We start from the raw sequence: 20,201 nt of genomic DNA on the forward strand, positions 1-20,201 counted from the left end.
CTAATGTATGGCTTAGTAATATATAAAAGATTCAGAACATTGATGATCGAAGTAGAAATAAAAAAATATTATTATATATTTACAGTTTCAAAGAACTATGTATTTTTGAGATTATATAATTTTGTGTCTTATAATTGCTGAAGATGTCCTGATAAAAATACGAAACGTTCATGAATTTATTGAAAAATATGTTCTGATCTTTTTTGATTTGTCCAACTTCTCCCCCATGATACAAAATTTTAATACATTTTTTTTTGTCAATGCAAAAAAACAATCTAATTAAGTTAACATAAGTATTATTAATACACAATAGTTAATCATCTTTCAAAAATGCAATAAGACATTTTTTTGTATCTTATTTACGAACTTGTTAAATGACCATAACGGATCATTTTGCTTGGTTTGCTTGGTTTACTATCTGTATTGGAAATTTCCAAGCATGGTGATCGAACGGTTCACCCAATACGGCTTCTTGGACAGTCAAGAATCCTGTTTTGAGTAGTCCCCCCGAACCTAACTCTCGGTGACTTTCATTTTACGAGTCGTTGCAACGAGTTGTATTAATGATACGCGAGTTACCCAGTCGACACGACAACATTAACCATTTAACCATTTTAATGAACATCATGTATAATATAGAAATATACTTTTTTTTATGGTATACTATGTTATAGTAGTGTATGATTATATATATATATATATATATATATATATATATATATAATAGTATTACAATTTGATTATTATATAATCATTTTAATAATTATTTATAGTATATATTATAATGCCAACTATAGTTCATATATAATAATAATATTACAATTTAATTATCATATATAATCATTTTAATAATTATTTATATATTTTTATATTTAAATATATTATATACATAAGTTATATATAATTATTATTTTAATAAATTAATTTTAAAATAATTAAATTATTTTTTTTAATGAAAATACTATAAATATTATTATTAATAATATTACAATTTGATTATTTTATATATATAATCATTTTAATAATTATTTATAGTATATATTATAATACGAACTATAGCTCATTATACTATAATATATTATTTTTTTTTTATATTGAATTATATAATAATTGGGTCGAGGAACAAATTTTGTTTCTTTTTAAATGTCTTCGACGATGTTATTCGAATCTGGTAATATACTTTCAAGCATGTTTTTTTTCAAGCTGACGTATCGTGAAGTAATTTAATAAAAAAAAAAAAAAAAAAAAAAAAAAACAGGAAAAAAAACCAACTTGTAATATTTGTTTACTCATTATAAAAATGTTATGTCGGCGTACTTGAAAGCAAAGAAAAGAAGAATATTCGACGATACATTTGAAAATTTGATTACGAATATAAAAGATGGGTGGAAGAAGAGAATGCTAGTTAGATTGATAAAAAAAAAAAAAAAAAAAATAAACAAGGAAAATAATTAACGATGTTTATACGCGAACGTGATGTTGCAATTTTAATACGCGTTTACTGAAAACTGGTTCGAATGTTTTCGATACTCGAATTATGCATCTTGTTATTTGATTTATCAATAATTTGAAAAGTTGAAAGGAAATAAAAGTACAAAAAAAAAAAATTAAACTACTTAACGTCAAAACACGTACAAATTTTAAATTATTTTTAATCCGATATTATATAATACATATATAAATAGGTTTATTATTTATTATTTATTATTTATTTATAGGTTATTAGGTATATATATATATATAATAAATATAACTATAAGATAAAGATTTGAATAATTCGATGTTAAAGAAAGAAAGAAAGAAAGAAAGAAAAGAGTTATTGACCGGCATAATAAACTCGGTACCACGTGTCAACAAAGGTCGCAACAGTTTCGGAGAATGCATCATACGTACCCCTAACTCATAAACTTCATTATTTATATATAATAATAATAATAATAATAATAATAATCGAAAATATTATTAAATATATAATTCTTTTAATAATTTTTTTCATTCAAATATTACGAACCAAATTAAATTTTTTTTTTATAATAATCAAAAATATTATTAACATATAATTCTTCAAATAATTTTTTTTCATTCAAATATTAAAACCCAACTAAATCTTCTTTTCATTTTTTATTTATTCCTAGTGTTCGAAAACGTTTTATCTTCTGACTGTTCTAATCTATAAAAACACAGATATACTTACACCCTACTCCCCTGACACCTACCCCTACATCCTTCCCCATCTTTATCTCCATTCGTTCTTTTACATACAACTTTTTATTTCCACAATTGAATTTCAATTGAAAAAATAATATATAATTATGTGAAAGGTGATATATTATTGATGATTGAAAATGCACAATCCATGATATGGTTACGCTACTGGGAGAGAGCCCAATCACGTGCACGCACACGCGTGTCGCGAAACTGCCTTAGCTTTATACTCGGCGCCAGACTTTAATAAGTGCAATACGTATTCTTTTTAGAACAACAACAACAACAACAACAATAACAACAATTACAAAATAACTTGAGAATAGATAAAAAACGATGAGAAAAATAATCCAAATAATCATTTCACCATATTAATATTCTCAAATTGAATCAAAATAATATCTTTTCTTTTTCTTTCTTTTTTACTTTGATTTTTGTTGAACGAAATAATGCAAAATAAATAAAAGAAAACGAGAAATAAAGAAATATGCAATAAAAATATTAGATGAAGATGATAAGGAAATCAGTTAACGTGACAGTAATAAAAATCGTAATATCGTTAGTGTATATAGAAACGTTGCCAGGAGAAGAAGATCGGTCTCGTTTGCGTTCTCTAGTCATTGGGTTGTTCCAACGATATCGTCGATGACAACGACGGAAGAAGAAGAAGTGGTGGTAGTGATGGTGATGGTGATCGTGGTAGAGGTGGGGGAGGAGGATAAAGGGTGGAGTGAAGAGTGACTAGAGCGAGATAAACTCATAACGATTGATAATACGACTACCGACGTTTTGCGTTGAATGTTTCTTCTCTTTCATCGAAGTTGAACTAACATGTGAAATTTTAACTCGTTTTTTCTCTTCTTTCTTTCCATTTTATTTGCAAAAATATTCCCATCATCATTTTATTTTCATTTAATTTCTTTAACAAAATAATAAAAAAAAAAAAAAAATAAATAATTCAACATTTGTTAAATAAATACGAAAGTTGAGGTGTCAGAATTTCTATGAACATTTATTATACTAAATATTATCATGCAAAAATAAAATTGTATCAAACTAACCTGATAGGCCCATCGTTAATTGACCAGTCCCTGAGATTCGAGTATCGAGTTGCTGGATTCTTGGTGCCGGTTGTTCGCCAAATGACACTTTTAGTCCCAATTGTTCGCCAAATGCAACTTTTGCTCGGAATTGTTCGTCAAATAACGCTTGTTGTCTCAATTGTTGGTCAAATGACACATTTGGTCCCAATCGTTGGTCAAATGACACTTTTGGTCCTAATTGTTCGCCAAATGACACTTTTGGTCCTAATTGTTCGCCAAATGACACTTTTGGTCGAAATTGTTCGTCAAGTAACACTTGTTGTCCCAATCGTTGGTCAAATGACACTTTTGGTCCCAATCGTTGGTCAAATGACACTTTTGGTCCTAATTGTTCGCCAAATGACACTTTTGGTCGAAATTGTTCGTCAAGTAACACTTGTTGTCCCAATCGTTGGTCAAATGACACTTTTGGTCCCAATCGTTGGTCAAATGACACTTTTGGTCCCAATCGTTGGTCAAATGACACTTTTGGTCGGAATTGTTGGTCAAATAACACTTTTTGTTTCAATTGTTCGTCAAATGACACTGTTGGTGCCGGTTGTTCGTTAAATGACACTTTTGGTCCCAATTGTTCGTCAGATGACACTGTTGGTGCCGGTTGTTCGTTAAATGACACTTTTGGTCCCAATTGTTCGTCAGATGACACTGTTGGTGCCGGTTGTTTTTTAAATGACACTTTTGGTTTGAATGGTTCGTCAGATGACACTGTTGGTGCCGGTTGTTTTTTAAATGACACTTTTGGTTTGAATGGTTCGTCAGATAACACTTGTGGTCCCAATTGTTTGTCAAATGACACCTTTGGTCTGAATTGTTCGTTAAATACCACTATTGGTCTCAATTGTTCGTCAAATGACACATTTAGTACCGGTTTTTCGTCAAATGACACTTTTGGTCCCAATTGTTCGTTAGATGACACTTCTGGTCGCAATTGTTCGTTAGATGACACTTCTGGTCTCAATTGTTCGTTAGATGACACTTGTGGTCCCAATTGTTCGTCGAATGATACTTCTGGTGCCGGTTGTTTCTCCAATGAAACTTCTGGTTCAAATTCTAGAGTATCTATAGATATAGAGATCAATAAATATATTTACTATTGTTTTTTCATTATAATGTTTTCTTAAATTAATCTATACGAGTTTTTATACATATACATATATGTATGTATAAATATCATACACACATATATATATATGTATGTTTATATGAATGTTTTTGTTTTTAAATTTCACTAGAATTTGATTTTTGGTTTGTTGTTTATTACGATAAATTCGTGAATAATGTTAGATGTTATTTTATGAAAAAAAAAAAAATAGAAAAAAGGAAAAAAACATATAATAGAAGAAGAAAGAAGACACACAGGAATAAGACGACCCGATAATAGTTGTGGTATGTCACAGGTGCTGGGCAAAAACCACTAACAGTACATCATATATTTCTCTCATAGTCTATTTACTGTCTGTCTCTCTTTTACACTATCTTATTCTTATTCTTCTTCTTCTTTCTCTTTTTCTTTCTCCCTTTTCTCTTCTTCTTCTTCTCGGTTACTTTCGTCCCTACACCCGCAAAAATCACGAAAATAACTGTCCCTCGTTTAGACGCGGAACGATAGTCCTCACTATTTGAGCGCATCGAAAGTTTACTTTTCTCTTGGACATTTGTATTAATTTTTTTTTCTTTATTTTCTCTACGATCATCTGTTTTTTCTTTTTTATTTTTATTCTGTTATAATTCACGATATATAACACACATTAATTAAAATACATATATATATGTATCTATACGATTGATTTTATGTAAAATGACAACTGTTACTAACTCTACTACTGTTACTATTAATGACAAAAATAATTTTGTATTGCCGATAAATATAACCACGGTCCCACTAAGACGCGATTATACCAATAACAACAACAAAAAAATACCAAAAGAAAATAAAAAAAGATACGAGATAACGTTAATGACCTTTGCCAGACCTCACGGCGGTCCGGTGACGACTGGCGAACAGCTGTAAACGTAGACACGTTTTGCGTCCGTGGTGTTCAGTCTCAAAGGAGTGGGGAACTTTTTCCGATCATTCCCTCCATGCCTCTTTCTCTACCCTACCATCTAACCCCTTCCCCTACCACCCCCTGACCATGTACATTACTATCGTCTCCAATCGTTCTTCGTCTAAAAGTTTCTACGATTTTTTTCTTTCTTTTTTTTTTAGTGTCAATGCAATTCTTTATTTTTACTTATTTATTATTTAATATTATTATTATTATAATTATTATAAATACTAGGAATTAAACAATCACGAAAATGTTCATTTAATGTTTAATTATTTATCCGATGGTTAATGGAACACGTTAAGTTATTTGTTTGTAATGGTTTGCCAAACGAAACACGAATTTTTTGCAACCTTTTTTACTTTTTCTGTGTGTGTGTGTGTTTTCGATACAGTCAATGCAATTTCTTATTCACGTTTAGTATTATATTTTATTATTATTATTATTGTTTGAATATATTACAAATTGTGAATAATTGTGATTGTTATTTTTATTGAAAATTTTTTTGGTCATTGATAAAGTTAATGCAATTTGTACAATTTTTGTATTTTATTTTACGTTTTAGAAATGACTATATAAAAGTTACTAGTTCTGTGGTAACATTTTTTTCCTATTTCTTTACGTCCACGGTTTTACGTCTGCGTTTAATTATTTATGTTATTTCTTTGATATTATAAATTGATGTTATGTAAAATACGATCATTGAAATTTCTTGTCTTTTTTTTTTTCTTTTCTTTTCTTTTACATACTACTTAAGTAGTCAAATATATTCGGTTTTATTTAGCGTTAATATCTTTCTAAAGAAAAAAAAAACACACACACACACGGGCGATTAATTAAACTCTACTCGTATATATTAGTATTATTTTATTATTTATTGCTATTTATTTATATAAGAGTAAAAAAAAATGAAATTAATTGGAACACGTCCGGTAAACGAAAATTCTGGAATTTCTATTTTTCTTGTTTTTTTTTTTTCCTTTTCTTTTCTTTTTTCTTTTTTTTTTATTGGAGTATCTGCGAAAATATGCAAATTAAATCGACTTGTTGAAATTTTTTAAGAATAAAAAAAAATTAATCTACGTATTATTGAAATATAAATAAACAAACTAAAAAAAAAAGAAAAAATAGATAAATGAAAAAATTCAAAAATTAATTATTATAATTTATTTACCATAAATGATTAAAATAAAAACGTCATGCAACTGCAATTATTTATCTACTTATTTCCTTATTTATTATTATTATTTAGATATTTAAATATGATTCTCATTATTTATATATATATATATAAATCAACACGTCAATTAATATGTTCAATATGTAATAAATATGAACAATTTGTAAAAATTCGTTCAAACTTAATCGTCATTGGTTGTTACGTTTATTGAGGATGACTTGAAAAATCGTATATGAAGAAACTTAACTTATTCGATGTTATCACAGTTGGAAACAATTAATTGATTTTCTATAACATTTATATATACGATTACACATACAGGTATAATATAATAGATAAGAAATCGTTTTAATCGAACACAACCGGGGATTAACGTTTTAATAAACTAATTTATCTCATATCAAGATAGATCGCGCGCGCGCGATTATAACGTTCTCGATATTATCATCGCGAATTGCTCAAAAAAAAAAAAAAAAAAGGAAAACATATTTGTAATAAAATTTATTTAACAATTACAAATATATAAATGTTCGTAAAATACTTCACGTGTAATAAGTACAAATATAATTAAATACAGTGATTAATTGAAACAAATAAATATAAAACGAATGAAGAAATATCTAACTAATTTGTACTTAATGAATGTTAATTTGTATATTATTTAAAGAACAAAAAAGAACAACAACAAAAACATAACCACGTGTCTACACACACACACACACATGTTATAATAATTCAACGATAAATAATTATTATTAAACAAAACGAAAAAATGTCAATAACAACGTTTGACGATGATAGATAATTAAAAAAAAAAAAAATAAAAATCGTCATCAAATGTGGAATTTTTTTTTTAATCCAATTTCAACGAAGTTCAAATCTTTTTAAATACACGTAGTATACACATATGTATACATGTAAAATCAAACATATATCATATATAAATCACGAACGAATCAGAATCGATGTTTCAATATACTTTTCTTAGTTTAGTGACAAAGAACAGCAATTAATTTCACATTTTCTACCATAAAAAGAATATGAGAAAAAGAACGAGAAAGGAAAAATAACAAATCTAAAAGAGAGAGAGAGAGAGAGAGAGAGAGAGTGAGAGAGTGAGAGAGAGAGAGAGATAGAAAGAAAGAGACAGATAAACAGAGAAAATGGTGCATAACAAAGCGATCGAGTATATAAAATGAGTCAGTTTTAGTTACGATAAATACAGAACCACGAGTGTGTTCTTGTTCCTGCTGACAGACAATGAGACACCCATAAATGAATCATTGCAGTTTCATTTTGCGGATTGCAAAGGGGTGTACTTCTCTTTCGTGGCTTCTTGTATTTCCGTAAATCATTCTCTTTCTCTCTTATTTTGTTTTTTTTTTGTCATTATCTGTTTATACGTCACAGAAATTCGTTATATTTTTTATGATATCATATTTTCAAGTGATTGATGAAACAGAAAAGATCTTTTTTTTTTTTTTTTTTTGTTAAATTTTTTACTATTTTTTTCTTGTTCTTAGGTTTATTTTATAGTTATTTTGTTATGTTGTTATTATATTATTATATTGATTTAATAGTGTTATATTATATTTTTATTATATTATATCAATTTATTAATATAATATATTATATGTGTTATTATTTAATTCTGTTCAATTTAATTTTAATTATATTATATTAATATAATAATAATAATATAATAATATATAATAAATTATAGATATAATATATATTTTGCATTCTTTATTATTTTTTTTATCTTTTGCATCATTTAAATTTGATGAATATTTTATAAGACATTATTTTAAAGTGTGATTGATAAAAGATTGTTCATTTATTATATTATATTTTAATAAATATTTTTATAATACCTATATATATGTATATACCTTTGTCTGTCTCTCTTTCTCTCTTTCTCTCTTTCCTTTATTTCTAATGAAATTTCACGATTTTTACATTTATCATTTTATTTGACTTTTAATGGTTTTTTTTTACCATTGACATATACAATAGGATCCTATAGAAACTTATGATTTCTTCTACAATTATAATCTTAACGCATAAATATGTAGAAATGTGCTACGTCATTTGAAGAAAGAGTTACGTATATCGTAAAATAATAATATTCTCTTCTTTTATGTGTGGATTATAAGGCGCGAATACGCAAGGTCCATAATTAATTCGTATAGAGTTATGTTACCTTGTATGTTAGTTTGAAAGTAAATAATACCTTGGAATTTACAATTAAAAACATCTAACAATTTGATGGAATCTTTCATTCTCTGTAATATTAATTAATAATATTATTTTGTAATATTTATATCAATATATATTTTAAATCGGTTTAATTGAGTTTTACGAGTATATTCGTCATGCGTAAAAAGATAACTGACCATTTGAATAATATTCTCAAATTTCAAAGAAGACGATTAAGAAGAAATGCGAGATTTGTAAATTAATTAATTTTTTTTTATTTTTTTTTGAAATTTTTATTAAGAAAATAAATAATTGTAATCTTACGATTTGTCATCGGTCGGTTTTTTCTAGAACACACAGTTGTGTGCAATTACAAAATGATGCGCCATAGTTAATTGTTTAAACTGTTATAACTGTTAAAAGAAAAAAGAAAAACAATAATTATTAACATTTTATATATCGTGAAAGTTTATACTTGTTGCATAAATGAAAGTAGAAATTTTATTTATTTATTATAACATTTATTTGTATTATTAGATATATTATAATAATATTTTATATTATTATAATATATATTATACAATAATAGATGAATCATAGTTATACATATATGTATATATATATATATATATAGAGAGAATATATATTATTTTTTATATATAAAATTATATAGAATATATAAATATATAATTATATTATAATATATTATATATAAGAAAAAGGTATATAATAATATATAACTTTATATATAATAATTTTATATAATAAATATAAAATTAATTAATTTAATTATTATTTATTTCAAAAATAAATTTTTTCAAGTTATACATAATACATTACTTTATATAGAATAATTTTATAATATTTTATAAATTATATATATATATATATATATATAATTATTTTTATTTTATTATTTTAATTATTATTAATATTAAATATAAATAACTATGATTTATCAATTATTTTCTCTCGTTTGAAAATAAATACGAAAGTACAAAAAATAGAAAAAAGAAAAAAAAAAGAAAAAAAGTATCTGTCCAAGATATTATTGCTTAGATGATTAGCAACGTAAACGAATCATAGTTTATATATTCTTTTATTTTACGTAATTCAACTTTAACGGCAATACATTTTTCCCCTCCCTTCCTCCTCTAATAAATAAAAACTAAAAATATAAATCGTCTACGAAATGATCGTAAAAATGTGTACGTACATTTGTGTGTGTTCCTTTTTTTATTTTTATTTTTGTATTTTATTATCGTGAAAAGTATAATTTTCTATTTTAAATCAATCGTATAGTACAATTTTTATTACGATAAAAATCTATTTAGTCCTGTAGAGAAAAGTTATTTGAAGTTTTCGATGTATTATCACGTGTCAGTGTTATTTACTTTCTCTTAAGAAAAAAAAAAAGAAAAAAAGAAAAAAAATCAAAGAATAAGAATAAGAAGAAGAAGAAGAGAAATATTAAAATAAGATCTTTACTTCCTGACACGAGATTATATTCACTCTCTTTTTTTCTTATTTTTTTCTTTTTTCTTCAATTCGTATGATAAATCATTTAAATAAATTGTTTTATGCGATTAGACGAAAATTAGTTTTAATTATATCCATATGGTTGATGTTTTATCAACGATATTTATCATCGAAAATTTATTATCTACGTAAAGAGAAGAAGAAGTAGAAAAAGAAGAAGAAGAAGAAGAAGAAGAAAATATTTACAAATTTATATTTTCACTTCTGCACACAGACACACACATAATCTTTAATTATTTTTCTATAAATTATTTATTAATAATTAATAGTACTATCATATGTTTTTTTTCCTTTTTTTCTTTTTTTTTTTTTTTTTAATTTACCAATTCGATTGATGGAACGTTTGATCAATGAAATTTATTTCTTATTTAAAATTAAGTAATATTAGTCAAGAGTTTTTCTTTAAGTCATTGAATTATAAATGAATAAATTGACAAATTGATTGATTTTTTTTTTGTTTTTTTTTGTTTTTGTTTTTTTGTTTGAAAAGGTGAAGAGAGAAGATATTTCTCATCTCGTTGTATTATGACAGATAATATAAAACATCGTAAACTTGTTTTTAATCCAATATTACTTAATTTTAAACATTGTTAATGGTATTGGTACATTTGTCAATGTGATAAATTTCCAAATATTTCATCTATTTTTTATTTCATAATTATAAATACGAATAATAAATAAATTCAATGATATTTTCATTTATTCGTCATTTTGTTTATCATTTTGTTCAGTTGAATTGACGTCAAATCAGGAAAACGACATAAACATTATTTCTGTCAGATGTTAACTTTACAAATAAGGTTAACTCATTAAAAAATTTTGAAATATCCAATTAAAATAATAAATCAATTGTATTGTAAAATTATTTGAAATTTTTTTCTTTATGCAAATGATCTAATAATACAATATATAAGATAATATTTATTATTTAATAATATTATTAAATTAACATTATATTATAATACATAAATATATAATATAATGTATGTAAATAAACAAATATGTAATATAATGTAATAAATATATAATTTATTTTATATATATATATTATATATTATATTATTTTAAATATTATTATATATTATATATGTATATATTATTATTATTATTATTATTATTATACAAATATATAAATATATAATATGTAATATAAATTTATAATATATAATATATAAATATATGGTATATATCATAATAAGATTATGACATGAACCTAATCAACATATGATTATGACAGATTATGACAAAAATGAAAAAGAGGACAAAAAAAGTATTTGAAATTTATCCTATCGGCAAATGTACCAATAACATTATATTAAAAATTAAATATGAAATATTTAAAAATAAGAAATAAACAAAAAATTAAATATTATTTTTAAACTTACCTATTAATTTTAGTAATTCATCATCGGTCAGTGTCATATCCAGCAGTGATGGTTCTAGATTCTCCTCATTTAGGAACAATGAGAGAGATGGGTTATTTTCATACATCTGCTCTTGGAAAGCTAATAATAAAAATAATACGTATTTGTAACATGATTAGAATCATTTTTGATAACAACAATTTCAAAAGAAAAAAAATAAACGAAACACAACGAATAGCAGTAGCACGTGACGACCGATTTTAACTGAGATGATTTTCTTTTTCTCGAGAGAGAGAGAGAGAGAGAGAGAGAGTGATACAAAAGAAACAAAAAACTTGTTTTATTTAATTTATAAATTTCTACTCTCGCGAGAAAACACCGAGAATTGTTAGATTGACAAGGACGCGAGATGACGCATAAGACGTACAAGACGAGTACACTCGTCGGATTCAATGGACGGACTAAAGCCTAGAGTGAACTAGAGTTTCGGTGCTGATTGATCTTCGAGTATGTGAGAAAGTAGTGAGGGAAACCAAGTGAGTAGTCTCACGAGTAATCTGATTTGTTCCTTTCCAACTACACACTTTTACATATTATATATATATATATATATTTATATGGCTAATATGTAAAATTTATATCATATCATATGTATATGTTTATATGGGGATAGATGCAGTTTATGTAAACTTTAAAATCAACACGTTACAAATTTTTGAATATCTAATTCAAATAAAAATCAATAATAAATAAAATACCATACAATTTTATTTTATGCAAATGATCAAACAATATAATATTTATTATTTATTAATATTATATTAGAATGTATAATTATAATAAATATAGTTAATAAATATAATAGAATTTCGATAAGAAAGATTATTACATATATACCAAAAAAAAAAAAGAAAAAATAATTAATTTCAAATGTATCCTTTGGACAAACGTATCCATTCTATTTTATTAAAAACTAAATATAAAAAATAATTCAAAATAAGAGAAATGTGTGCGTGTATATGTTTATAGGATTAGATGCAGTTTATAGGTGTGTGCGTGTATACGTTTTAGGATTAGATGCAGTTTATATGTGCGTACGTGTATATGTTTCTATCGTTGGATGCAGTTTGTATAAACTTTAAAATCAACTCTTGTTATAAATTTTTGTATATCCAATTCAAATAAAAATCAATAATAAATAAAATAATTGACAATTTTCTTTTATGCAAATGATCAAAATAATATTCTGACATACATCAAAAAGAAAAAGTAGAAAAATCTAAAAGTTATCACATTTAATAAACGTACGTATTCAATTCTATTTTATTTGAACTAAATCTAAAATATTATAAAAAATAGGACAAATTTGTAAAGATTAAATACAGTTTACATAACTATATCACATTTACGTATATTACTGTACGAGTATGTAAATTACCCCATATAGACATATATATATATATATTTATTTATCTATTATTCGGTCGCACGTGTGCTCAATCGTTGGGTTATTTTTTTCTTTATTTTATATTATCACATTACGTACGGTAGACGAGATATCTCGTCTTTAGCAATTTCGAACGTTATAGCCAGGAGACGATATATCTCGTTTTAAGATATTTTCAACTCAATTAACGATTTAAAGAAACAAAAGTAGACTTTCTTGTAATGTTACTAGTAAGATTTGTTTGATGATATATTAAACATAGAAGAACCACACCCAAAAATTGTCCCTGGAAGCGTTTTGGGCGAACAATGTGCCGTACGTAATGCGTTATAAATAATATATTATATTAGATGAACCGAAAAGTAATGTCGCTTTTAAGCCTTCAATTCAAAAGAACAAATTTTCAACAAATTGTTATTTCTAATCAATAATATAATCATCTTCGTTATCGACAATCTTCTATCGTTTAGTATTCAAATTGTTAATACACAATCGACAAAAATTAATCAATTTATGATAAAAATATAGAAATTGACATGTATAGAAACGGACATTACTTTCCGGTTATATATCTTAATATTATATTATAAAATTTTTAAGAGAGTTACACTTACAAGTGCTTTCCGTAACGTCAGACATTGTTGTCAAATGAAGATATAATAAATCCAGGAAGTTGATTGGTCGTGTAAAGATGTTGATTTAATGTTGAAACGTTGAAATTCGAATACAAATGTAAGCAGTCATTTATTCACAATCACGATTATTATATATTATTATTATATATTATTATTATATATTTATATATTATTATATTATTATATATTTGATTTAATGTTGAAACATTGAATCTTAATAATATGTTCGAATAATAATGTAAGCACTCACTTATTCACAATCACAATTTTTATATATAAATATATATATATTATTATATATTTATAAATTATTATATTATTAAATATTATTATATATTTTATATTATTAATGTTAGGTTAATAGTAGAAAAGTACATCCGTTCACTAGCACGGTTAATCGAAGGAATGACTGCTCCAGGTATATGAAAAAGAGATGAGTCCCTTATGTGGGAGGGGTGGGGTGGTGGTTCTGACTAGTGACAAATAAATACGTTTTTTTTTAAGATTTAGAGGAAAAAGGATAAAGGATGCTGCACTATTTACATATAACAGGTTAGATAACACACATATGTATATGTATATGTATTATTTGGTTGTGCGTGTACTCAATCGTTATGTTTTATCTTTGGTATGAAATAAATAAGTAAATAAACAGGAATTTTATAAACCGTTATAAAAAGTTGTAAACGTTAAAAAAACGTTTTAGAAGACTAGATCAAAGAAATATCTTTGAAGAACTGATCCAAAAAAGTTGATGTTAGATTGATAATAGAAAAGTAGATTCGTTTTCTATCACGTTACACGAAGGAATGACCACTTCAGGTATATAGGAAAACGGATAAGTCCCTTTTGGGAAAGGAGGAGAAGGTGGTGAGTAATAACAAACAAATACGTGTATTCAAGATTTAGGGAAAAAGGGATGCTGCGTTATTTACATACAACAGACTAGATAACACACATATATATGTATTATTTGGTTGTGCGTGTACTCAATCGTAGTTTTTTTTATCACTGATGTGAAATAAATAAGTAAAAAAATCATAAATTTCGTTAAACTTTATAAAAACGTTCGTTTTATTCAAAGTTTAATAATAAGTTCGAATAAAAATGTAAGCATTCACTTATTCACAACCACGATTGTTATATATTATATCGGTGTATGAGATTGTTTATGAGAGTTTGTTTTGGAAGACTAAATCACAGAAGTATCTTTGAAGAACTGATCCAAAAAATTTGATGTTAGATTGATAGAGAAATAGATCCGTTCGCTACAGCAGTTACACGAAGGAATGATCTCTTCAGGTATCTAAGAGGAGCAGGAGCCCTTTATGGGGGGAGGGGGTGGTAAAGGATGTTGGCGAGTGATAGAAAAGTTTGACCACGCCTTCAAAGTTTACTTGTTTATTCGGGAAGGGATGACGAGTATTCAATCGTGTTCTACACTGTGGTCAAATAAATAAGTAATAAATCACATAAATATACGTAATTATTTACAATTACGATTGTTCTATTTAATATCGGTGTATGAGACTGTTTATGAGAGTTTGTTTTACAAGACGAAATAACAATAATATCTTTGAAGAACCGGTTTGAACAATTGTGTTTTATCTTCATAAGAAAAAAACAAAATAGTTGATTACCACTGTTACTCGAAGGAATAGCCGCTATATAGGTATCTAAGAAAAGGGATGTGTCCTTTGTAGGGGAGGTATGGCGAATGGCAAAGAAGTAAATACACGCCTTCCAAATTTCATTGGCTAAGGAGATGCTGAGTAAGTCCAGACAAAAGACTAGATAATATTACAACAAGAAATAATATTATCACTATTCTAAACAAAACTTTATTTATTATAAATGATTTCATGGGGTTTTTTTTAAATTTATATTATGATTAAGAAAATTGTATATTTTATGTCAAATCGTCTGTTCTTGTTTTAAACGTCACGATGATGTTCCATGATTGTTATCGAAAAAGAAAGTGAAAGTATTTGCAATTTCTAGATATTATAAATAAAATAATTTTACATAAGAGATAAAAAAACATTTGAAGTAAACTTACATTTTAAATTAATTTATTCAAGGAACACTGTGAACAATAGTTTTTTCATAGATAACAAGTGATTCAATCCATAATTACAAATTTGATAAGCCGATAAATACTGAATTAGACTTTGATGTTGTTCTTAGATTATGTTCAAAAATTATTTAACTAATTTTTTTTTTTTTTTTTTTTAATTTTATATTACGCATTTTAACTATTGAGATGTGTGTTAGAAAAATTCCTAACGATTTATATACAATGTGAGTATATATTTTTAATTAATCGTAACATTTATTTTTTTATCGTTTACCAAGTTTCATGTATTATTTTTATTATGAATTGAAGAGGACAATAATATTATTTCGGGGTCTTAAAGAAATAGATTACAAAGTCCACGAATGAAGGGAGGGTTTGCGCTCGGGGACGGGAACACTGACGGGATTTAGTATTTGAGGCAATAAACTTACGAGTTCTTAATACCAATTAATAATAATAATAATAATAATAATTATTATTATTATTATTATAAGTTAAAGTTTGATTTTATTTTAAACAGAATAATAACTGATGGATAATATTCTTCGACAAAATCGTAAAGTAATTGATTTTTTCTCATTAAAATTGTTCCACGCGTGATTTGAAACCATTTACGAAGTGTATTAATCATCGTAGTCTTTATGGTGGTCCGGTAAAAGAATTCTCCTTAATCGTATCAAGGCTAAATCGTATCTATCTTATAATACAATTTACTATTTGTACTTACAAACTAAGAGAGAGGATTGGAAAAAAAAAAAAAGAAAGACGGTACATTATGAAATTAATTATTTATTTTTATAATATTAAATTAAATTAATTTATATTATTAAAAATTAAATAATTTAATTTATTATTAAATTAAAAAAGAAAAATATTACAATGTATATATATATATATATGAATTTTTGTTCGAATTACTAAAACGAAAGAAGCGGTAGAACACAAAAAAAGAAACCATTATAACCTGTGTTGTGGCCATAAAACCGCACCCCTGAATTGTGAAACCACCATTCACAAAGAGACAATGTCGCCGACTTGGGGGAATCACTGGGATAAAGAAACAAATAATTTATAAAAATAAATAACACCTCTCTCGTATAACGTTAAATTCGTTTTATATAATAATTAAAATATATAATTAACAGATTCGCGAACGTTGACGTGAATTCACGTCTTTTCAAGTTCTATTTCTAATTACCGATGATTTTATAAAAATTTAATATAAATAAATTTTTATATATAATATTTAAATAATTCATAATTTTTGCCGATACTCACAGTATTAAAAAAGGGAAAAATATGCCGCTCGCGAATGTGTTAAGATATATAATTTTATATGATTAATAAGATACATCATTCGTATAAGAAAAATAACAATTTATCTGCAAATCGTTTACATTGCATTTGGTTGAGAATTCCTGAGCATAATAAGATGGAAAAGATTGACCTATGGACTCGGTAAACATAGTTTTTACGTTTTTATGCATAAATTATAAACCTCACCCCTCGTTGTTCTACAACTGTATCTTCTCGATTACGTCATTTTCAATCAAAGTAAACGGAATCTAAATATTTTCGAATTTTAAGTAGGGGAGAAATGGTTTTTCTTTTATTCACATTTACAGAAAATAAAAATGTATAAATCGTATAAGAAAAATAACAATTTAGTTGAACATCGTTTACATTTCATTCGGTTGAGAATTCCTATGCATGACTCATATGGGGGGTGACAAGAATTTAGAGAAAAGATTGACACGATGATCTTGTAAACAAATTTTTTCGCGTTACGTATAAGTTACATTAGAAATCCCACCCCTCGCTGTTCTAAAACCTTTCTCGTATAACGCGTTAAACTATTTTTATATAATTAATAAGATATATAATTAATAAAAGTTTATAATTCGTATAAGAAAAATAATAATTTAAGTGTACATCGTTTTATTAGCATTCGGTTGAGAAATTCCTATTATGCATGACTCATATGGGGGTGAAAAGAATTTAGAGAAAAGATTGACACAATGATCTTGTAAATAAGTTTTTTCGCATTACATATAAATTACATTAGACGTCTTACCCCTCGTTGTTCTACAACTATAACTGTATCTTCTCGATTACGTCATTCGATCAAAGTTAACGGAGTCTAAATATTTTCGAATTTTAAGTAGGGGAGAAATGGTTTTCCTTTTATAAACTTTTACATAGATGAAAAGAAAATGTTTTTTTTTTTTCTTGGAAAAGATATCGTATCGTTTGGAAAAGATAATTTTATCATTATAATTCTTATACGAATTATAACGGTACTTTAATAGGTTGTAAACACGAAAACGTGCTTTCGCATAAATTATATTTAAAAGTTCTACCCCCCGTTGTACTTTGATTGTAACTGTATCTGCTCGATTATGTCATTCGATCAAATTGAATAGAATCTAAATATTTCTGAATTTTAAGTAGGGAACAAGGGTTTTCCTTTCATTCACTTTTACATAGACGGAAAGATAATTTTTTTTTGTTGGAAAAGCCATAAATCAAAAAAAAAAAACGAACAAGTATTGAGGTATCGAAATTCAGATAACGTAAACGATGATTAATTTAAATTATTATTATATTAAATTATGTATTGCATGAAAAAACCAAAACTAATGAGAATTGTATAAATGTAAAAATATAAAAAGAAAAATAATATCATATATATATTACTATATTCTATTATAGGAATATACCCTATAATAGATCAATCAATACCTTTTCTAAGTAAAAATATTAAGTATATATATTATATAGTGTCTAGTAAATTATGAAAAAAAAAACATCTTTCTCGTATAACGCGTTAAACTATTTTTATATAATTAATAAGATATATAATTAAGATACACAATTTTATATAATTAATAAAAGTGTAAGTAATTCGTATAAGAAAAATAATAATTTAAGTGCACATCGTTTCTATTTGCATTCGGTTGAGAATTCCTGTATGACTCATATGGGGGGTGACAAGAATTTAGAGAAAAGATTGACACGATAATTTTGTAAACAAGTTTTTTTGCGTTACGTATAAATTACATTAGAAGTTCTTACCCCCCGTTGTTCTGAAACTGTAATCTTACCTGCTCAATTACGTCATTCGTTCAAAGTAAAAGGTATCTAAAATATCTCTGAATTTTTTGTAGGGAAAAAGGTATTATCTTTTTTTTTTCTTATACAGAAAAAAAAGAGACTTTTTTTTTTAATAAAAGCCATAAATCAAATTAAAAAAAAAAAACATACACGGTATGGGGTGTCAAAATTCAAATGAAGTAAATATATTTTAAATTCTTTCGAATTTTTCGAAGGAAAAAAGAAAATATCATTGATTTACTATTACAAAAGAAAGAACAGGTAATTTTCTTTTTGGAAAAACGATAAAACAACAGATAAAAAATTGTCGTATCATAACTCAATTATTTTCAGAAGAAGGTTTTCGCGAATGATAAAAATGCGATAGAGAAATGCATAATACGCGTATGATGGGAAAAAGAAAAAAAAAAAAGAAAAAAGAAAAAAAAAATATAAGCAAGCACGTACGATAATCAAGTTGCATTGTAACGACATCGTGACCTATTCTAACAACCAATCAAAATTATGCTGGAGGACGTCGACTATGGTTTTTTTCTTTTTTTTTTTTTTTTTTAACAATACTTTCTTGCGAAGAGTCGTCTAGTTTTTTTTCTTTTTTCATTATTTTTTCGTTTTCTTTTGTTTTACATATCAAATACTATTATTTTTTTTTATGCAAAAAACGTGTCTTACGATAACGTAAACTGTGTCTTACGGTGCTCGTAAACCGTTCTCTATTCGAATATCTTTTCTTATTTTTTCTTTAGTTGCATAATAATAATAGTAAAAGGATGGATAAAGAAAAAAGAAACAGTAATAAACAGTAGGATAAGAAAGGAAATGAAAGGAAAGAAAAACGTGGATAGACAGAAAGAATGGGGGGGGGGGGGAAAGAAAACTGACAAAGAAATAAATAGAAAATAAATAATAAATAAATAATAAGAAATAAATAAAAAAAAAACCACATCGTAGAAGAATCAATGAATTCAATGAATTTTATTATTTTATTTCTATATGAGAGTTCTAGTTCTATTTCTATATATATAATTTCTATATGAAAGAAAGTAATAAAATTTATAGACTTCATTGATTCGTTTTGGTTTTTAAATATTTATTTATTTTTCATTTTCTTTCTTTTCTTTTTTTCTTCCTCTTTTCCACATCTTTCTTTATTTTCTTTCCTTCCTACTGTTTTTTTTTTTTTTTTTTTTTCATATATATATATATATGTGTATGTTTATAATGATAATGCGTTAATTTAGCATAAGCACAAATGAATTAGTAGAAGGAAACATAATCGTTTAATTAAAC

At 25.5% G+C, this 20,201-nt stretch overlaps 1 protein-coding gene across 2 annotated transcripts in view; it reads right to left on the reverse strand.

Moving 5' to 3' along the window:
* The window catches only part of Hnf4 (Hepatocyte nuclear factor 4), a 33,113-nt gene extending 21,062 nt beyond the window's left edge, over positions 1–12,051 (reverse strand). Inside the window, exons 1-2 of one of the 2 annotated variants that reach the window (XM_089178858.1) lie at positions 11,660–12,051; positions 3,267–4,367 (exon numbers count right to left, since the gene is read on the reverse strand). In XM_089178858.1, the coding sequence (XP_089034984.1) occupies positions 3,267–4,367; positions 11,660–11,765 (1,207 nt within the window). In that variant the 5' untranslated portion in view covers positions 11,766–12,051. The remainder of the gene's footprint in view (positions 1–3,266; positions 4,368–11,659) is intronic. The other variant, XM_089178859.1, reaches the window with a different exon arrangement.
* Positions 12,052–20,201: the final 8,150 nt, after the last annotated feature.

This window comes from Polistes dominula, unplaced genomic scaffold, assembly GCF_049000335.1.
Source record: "Polistes dominula isolate Pdom_NZ unplaced genomic scaffold, Pdom_raw_medaka contig_18, whole genome shotgun sequence".
NCBI lineage: Eukaryota > Metazoa > Arthropoda > Insecta > Hymenoptera > Vespidae > Polistes > Polistes dominula.